The sequence below is a fragment of the Dendrobium catenatum genome, unplaced genomic scaffold, assembly GCF_001605985.2.
Source record: "Dendrobium catenatum unplaced genomic scaffold, ASM160598v2 fragScaff_scaffold_1428, whole genome shotgun sequence".
Taxonomy (NCBI): Eukaryota; Viridiplantae; Streptophyta; class Magnoliopsida; order Asparagales; family Orchidaceae; genus Dendrobium; species Dendrobium catenatum.
The window spans coordinates 129,119-136,476 of NW_021319890.1; the positions used below are offsets into that span (position 1 = coordinate 129,119).

At 35.2% G+C, this 7,358-nt stretch overlaps 1 protein-coding gene across 1 annotated transcript in view; it reads right to left on the minus strand.

The window, feature by feature from the left end:
* Positions 1-7,358, minus strand: part of LOC110110075 (small RNA degrading nuclease 5) — a 45,488-nt gene that overhangs the window by 10,200 nt on the left and 27,930 nt on the right. The window contains exon 8 of the mRNA XM_028700015.1: positions 3,599-3,658. Coding sequence (XP_028555848.1) covers positions 3,599-3,658 — 60 coding nt within the window. The remainder of the gene's footprint in view (positions 1-3,598; positions 3,659-7,358) is intronic.

Here is a 7,358-nt window from a genome sequence, read left to right on the forward strand (position 1 = left end):
AGAACGGTAAAAACAAGTAAGTCAAAGGGGAAGGCAACTTTTTATAGCTCATGTTGAGGAACTTGTAAACGATGTAAGATCTATAAGTGTTGCAATAGCTACGGCGAAAGCTCCCCGAAAAACTGTCACAATTCTTTATGTATTGAAAGAAATCTCTCAAATACCAGATATTTGATGATAGAGTCCACGACTTTGCAACAGACTATATGCAAGATAAGAACTATAGGGAGACCATCATGGGAGTTCCTAATGATAGAAAAGTTTGGTGGATTAGAAGAAAATTTTATAGGAGCATTACTTCATTATTATAGACCACAATTTGTTATTCAACTTCAAAATTTAGTACTAAACTTACAAGTTATTTTAAATATTTCAAAGACATTCTTTGTAATTTTTTTTAGTTTGTACTTCAGTTTTGCTTGCTCAACAGTAGTCTCTTTATGATTAACATTAAATTGGTGTTTAACACACATTTAAATTTTCTACTACATAAAGTTGCTGCTGATTTTAAGTTTATCTTGTTGTTTAGCATTCATCCTATCCCTGCATATTATGATTTCCAAAGCAATTAAATTGCTCTATTTGATAATATGATTTCATACAATATTCTTAAAAATTCATACATGGAGTTAGTTTGCACTGCTTTGATATTCCAAAACATTGTGCAATTCATGTTGTTTACGAGCTTAGTTATTTGATTGGTTCACAATCAATATTAGTTAATATAGTTTAAGCTTAGTTTATGCTTTGATGGAATGTTGTTTGATTGAAAAAGTTGAAATTTTGAAAAGATTAATTTTCTTTGGAAAATTTTATTTTCTGAAATTTTAGTTTTGAAATTGAACACGTTATTATGAACGATGTATCGCCTCGGGAGGCGAAATATCATTTCCTAATGAGTTCAGTTTATTAAAGTAAAAGATCATCATGATTATCGTAGTCAAACACAGGGAAGAATAACATATGATCCCAGAGGGTCAAAAACTCAAAATGATGTTTGATAGAGTATTTGACTACAATAATTTGAATAAATGATCATTAATTTCATAATCAAAATTATGATAATAAGATGACATATCTTCCCGGGAAAAGAAAATATCATCTATTATCAATCATTTGAATATGATAATAATGATTCTCGAATTTGATTTTCCCAAAGAGAATTAATTGAATTTTAAAAACTTGATTTTGAAAAATTGATCTAGGTCCTAAATCTCTTACGAGCGTAAGCCATCATAGTTAATTATATCGTAAGAAACATAAGTTTCATACGAATACTCTCGATTAAAATAAGGGTAAAAATTTCATCTGGAATTTTAAAGGAGTGATATCAAAGGATTGAAGCTGGAATTTTAAATGGGAATTGATCAAATTTGAACACTTATTTCTAGATGTCAAAGGATGACAGGTAGGAAATGCTTTAGAATTCTGAAATATTTTAAAATCGCCCCAGCCTATCATATATATTGGCCTTAATTTTTAGATTGAAAGTGGTTTAATTTGAGTTGTCAATTTTATTAGAAAGTTGGGATTATATTCCCAGAATGTTGAGGTCTTATAGTCTGAACCTACCTCAGAATCTAAATCTAAATTTGGCACTGAATATCAGTAGCCCAAATCTAGCTAATGTAGTGCAAATCTAGACTTATTCCAGCCTGGATTGGAGATTCAGCTAACCATCTAGGAGCTTTAAAACCATGTATCTGATCTTTTATGAAAGAGTGGTAAAACTTGTTGATTAAGTTTGAAAAGTTGGGGCCGATGTCTAGAGAATGTCCTAAGTGGCCCCTTAACACATGTAGGGTATTATGAAGATTGAAAGTAAAATGCAATTAGAGATTTAGACACTTTTAAGTTTGTTTCTAATATAATGTATGTTGATTTACTCGATGAATACTTAAATCAAATATGAAGTAATTTTAAAAAAAGGCTTAAAATAGGTTTTATCCTAAAGATTGTATAACATCCCCTTCACAGGATTGCACCCTAATAGGTTAGGTGGCCTGTCAGAACTCAGAACTATAGGGGGGAGGTGTCTAACAAGGAAGAGAAAGCTCAAAATGAATGCATGAGACCCTCAACGTTCCGAGCTTACTCCCTAAAGTCGTTAGAGTTTCTATGTGAGCTAAATTTTTTTTTATTGATTAAAGTAGAAAAAGTTTTTAAACGTTCTCTCATCAGCCTCCGATCAAATTCCATGCTAAAATAAAATACTACATGCAACGCCCAAAAACTAAGAAAAACAAGCAATCATAATCGTAATCAAAGTAAACAATCAATCAAATCAAATAAATTAAATAAATTCAACAGTCCATGTGGAAAGTGTCACTTAATATAACATCGTAGGGTCTGCAGAAAAAATAAAGCAGCAAGGTAGCACTGACAATAACACGGATTCTACTCTTAAGACTCAAGTGACTTTGAGAAAGGGATTCTTCTCGGTCTTCACTTTGAAAAAGGTTTTGCTTAGAATTTTAGCTTATATAGATTTTTTAATTTTTTATATTTAGTTTTTTATATAATGAGTTTGTTCACCCTCAAAAGTAAGGTTGATTCAGCCTCTACTCAAGTGGAAAAGTGTCACACAAAATGTCGGCCTTCTGATGACCCAATATAGAGATTAGCTATATTAAATTTGGCCTATATTAAGAAAAGTATAGGTAGACCTAAAAAGAAAATACCTTTTTTATTAGATTTAAATGAGAATTTGACTATTAACAGGGTACAATGGAGAAAAAAATTCATATAGTTGACCCATGAAGTGGGATAAAGACTTGTTATTGTGATTATATTTGTAGTGATCAACATGAATTCAAGGGATCCCATTAGATCTTGTTGTTAATATATATATATATATATATATATATATATATATTGAAAGATTACATAAATATTATGAAAACAAATCCCAAGGTAATAAAATAATTAAAATTTGATATATTCAAGTTAAACCAATGTGTAGATATACAGAATCTATTGCAGCAAGAGTAACTAGTTTAATTGTCAATCAAATGGGTTTATCACCAACCACTACAGTAGTGCACCCTCATCTTGCTGACACTATATAAGGCAGGCCTGGACCTCCTGGTATATTCTCAACCCACTTTTCACAATATGCTACAAGAAAATTGGGCGCAAACATGTGCTCCTAATTTTCCAAAAGTGTCTCATATGCCAAAAGGTACCTCCTCTTGCCGCATATAACGCCATAATTCCTACAAAATAGGCAGAAATCCAATCGATGTCCTTCAGTTAAAATCAAGAGAGATGGCTTGCAGTACTATTGTACTTAGAATATTTAATAGCATACTTATTGACATTATAAATAGCGTTAAACAGGAAGAAATAGTTTATAAATCGAATTGCCATGAAATATTCATCCATGCCTTAATTGGATAAGGGAATGTCTTAACACCTAGGATGCATAAATTATTCATAAAGAAACAAACAACAAAGATAACTTGCTAGTATGGAAATATCGTATAAAATAAAACAACAAGAAACTTATAAATCATAGCCTGCGATAAATTCAATAAAAATAATTTGACAGACAATTAAAAAAAGAAATGTATCACTAATAAAAGAAAAAAGGCTCTACCTCTCCTGCGATGTTAACCAAGGTCACTCGTGTAAGTTCAAAACCCATGGCAGTCACACACTGGTAGGAAAAATAAGCCAATCAACTGTCATATAATCATAAGAACAAGATGACATCAAGTAGCGTATACAAGACTGGATCAAGCACCAAATGAACAAACCGTAATTAAAGAAAAGTTTACTAAGTAACATGCATCTTGAACATTAAAATTTAGTAAATTTGTTCTTGAGCTTCTTCTAAATGTAGTTTGAAAGAACACAAAAAATTATAAACTGTAGACAATAAAGGGAACATGAACAGTCATAACTGACTTCACATAAAGCATACAGAGAAATTTTTTTTTATGGGCAAAGTACTTCAACTCTACAACAAGTTAAGCATCTATATAAACAAAATACAAATCACTATTTTATAAAGGTCAAAATATTAATTTTAAAAGAAGGAATGCCATCAGATTTGAGAGGAAAATATGAGGGTTTATTTAAGGGTAATTAGGTTGTTTTATTTTGAGGAGATGATTTATTTTTAATGTAGTTTTTTTAGGAGTTAGCTCCTAGCGGCACCTAGGTTTTGTGGGAGTGTTGATCTACATCTCTAATAGCAGTTCACTCGTATCTTTTGTTATCAGTTGGAGTAATAAAAAATCAACACCTATATTTGTGTTCCTGCATTTCTTCTTCTATATTTTGCTGTTTTTGCTTTCAAGAAGCATCAAATTGGTATCAGAGCGAGATTTTGGAGAGATGACAACAAAGAAGGTGGATGCGTTGGAAGGCAAATTGGAGCAAACCAAATCCCGGATGAAGGAAAAGTTCTAACCATCGAAGGGAAGGTTACAACTATGGAAGAAAGGCTCTCATCCATAGATAGCCACTTTGAAAACTTGGAAGATATGATGAAGAAAATGATCGACATGCAGTCTAAAGCATCACCGGCGATTCCTAGGGTTGAACCAAAGGGAAAGGAAATTTTGGAGAAGATGATGAGAAAACTCATGGAGATGCGATCCAAAACCCTACAAGCGGTTCCAATTACCATCCAAGATTTGACCGAGATTCTCTTGGCAAAATCTAAGGGAAAGGATATCAGACATGAGAAGTTCGATGAAGAGAATTTCTTTCATCAAGAGCCACCTTTTATGGCTCCGATAAGGAGAGAATCAGAGCTTCTAGATGGGGGGATAGCAAGGAAGGGGATTTGTGGTGAAGGTTACGGGGTGGCCAACTATATAGGTCTTTTGGGAAAGGGGAGTGGATGACCGGAGAAGGAAGGGGACAAGCAAGAACCACGGGGATCAAGTCATGTGAGGTGGAGGGAAGAAATGTGGGATTCCCACTCTTGATACACGTGAAAATCATGAAAGAATCACGACAACCATTACACTATAGGAGGAAAAAACTATTGGGGCGATCGCGATCCTAGGGTGGTAATCTTAGGGTCACCACATCCTAGTCTTGATGTGAAGTAAGCTAAATATCTTGCAGCAAGAAATGCACCTATTCATCCCGATTCTCAAGAATTTAGGTTTTATGGTGGAATAATGGATATAGATCCACATGTTTTACCCATTCTTGGTAGTTCTCAGTATGACACACCATAATCAGCTTCAATTTTAGGAACTATAAGGCGGAATTTTGATGATCTCAACTATTCTCAAGGGTCAAATGCTGCTTATGGCGTAGTTTACTCCCAGGGCGTGATTATATGCCAAGGAAAGGCCTTCATGGTTTTGCTGGAACTGACTACCAAGGTCCATCTAAATCTTGGAATCCCAACAATTGCTTAACTACCTAGATAGTTCATAACTTTTATGCAGTCCAAAGATACTAGAGAGCTCTTTCACAACTTCCATCGAGATGATGTCCCAACCGAGTCTGTTATGCATAATTTCGTACATTTTGTTCCCCTTGACAAAAAGGTGCCAATTCATTCTCAGCATCTTGGGTTTATTGTCCAAAAGGTACTTATCAAGTGGAAGGATTTGTCAGAGTATGTAACCACATGAGAACCTTACAAGCTAACCAGGAAACAGTTCCCATCCTTCCACCTTGAGGACAAGATGTTTTTTTGGGGAAGTATTGATACACCAGAGGGGCCCGCCTTGTGGGGCCCATGAGAGTTAATATTCACTATATAAGGAGGAGAAATCATTGGAGAAATAATTATGAAATTTTATTTAGGGAAAGATGGCTAATTTGAATTTAGATTGGGGATACAATTAGGAAAGGTTTATTTAAGAAAAGATGACTCATTTGAATTCAAATTTGGGAGGGAATTAGGAATGCTTTATTTAAGAAAAGAGAGCGGATTTAAATTCAAATTTGAGAGGGAATTATGAAGGTTTTATTAAGGAAAAGAGAGTTGATTTGAATTCAAATTTGGAAGGAAAATATGAGGATTTATATAAGGGTAATTAGGTTGTTTTATTTTGAGGAGGTGATTTATATTTGTTGTAGTTTTCTTAGGCTTTGTTCCTAGCGATGTCTAGGATTTGTGGGAGAGCTGATCTACCTCTTTTAGCATATCACTTGTATATTTTGTTATTAGGAGTAATAAAAAATCAACCCCAAATTTGTTTTTTCTTCTATATTTTGCTATTTTTATTTTCAAGACGCATAAGATCATTCTCCTATATAAGGGTTGCTAAAGGATTTTATGAATATGGTGTGCTCTGAAAATTCATACCCTGGCCTCTCCGCGACTTTTTCATATAAGGAGAATTTTAATGGATGATGTTCCGAGAAAAATTTTCAGAAGACATTAAAGATAAGATACTACCAAGGGATTTCGATCTTATTTTGCGAGGACTTCAAATTTTGTTCTAGATTTCTCATAGGCGCCATATGATTAATTACCCCTCCTAGTCATGAGAGAAAACTTTAGATTAAAACTAATCATTAGATAAGTCTAACTACCTGAGGTTTAGTGTTGACCCGTAAAAACAGATAAAAAAAAATATATAAAAATCAAATCTCGGCGCCATACCTCGCACGTCGTTAGCACGTCTCGACGTCCCCTCTCCCACGACGCATTCATGTCGTTAAAAAAGTTAAAGAAAATGAGGCCGAAGGCCTCGTTCAACGGCTCCGCTCTGATTCTCTCCCGATCCCGCTCTCTTTCGCTCTTCCCCGACATCTCCTGCTCTCTCTTCTTCCTGGACGGATCGAAGCTGCACAGTTTGATCGGAAGCGGAACGGGAGCTCGCGGGCTGTGAAGTTACCTTTCTCCCTTGGGCGCTACATTCTCCGGCCCTCCCGTGGCTGTTCGACTGCGCTCCTTTGCCGACTTTTCCTAGTCGGACCGGAAGGTACGACATTTTGATCGGGAGTGAGAACAAGAGCTCGCTCGGCCGTGAAGTTAACTTTCTACCCTTCGTGCGGCCCTTCCCCGACTCCCCAGTGGCTGTTCGACTCCGCTCCCTTCAACGACTTTCCTTTCCAGCTGGATCGGAAGTCAGACATTTTGATCAGACGCAAGAAGCAGGAGCTCGCGGCTGTGAAGGCTCCTTTGTGGCTGGTCGACTTTGCTCCCTCGACGTCATTCCCTTGCTGTCGGATTGGAAGCCACGACATTTTGGTCGGATCAACAACGGGAGCTCGCCGCCTGAGAAGGTAACTTTCTCCTATTCGTAGTCTTCTCCGGCCAAATCCCGTCAGTCTGCCGTGCAAAAAAATAAATATATAAAAAAAAATATATTAGTTATAATTTATTTTAATTAATTATAATTATTATTTTTAATTAATTATAATTTACAAAATTA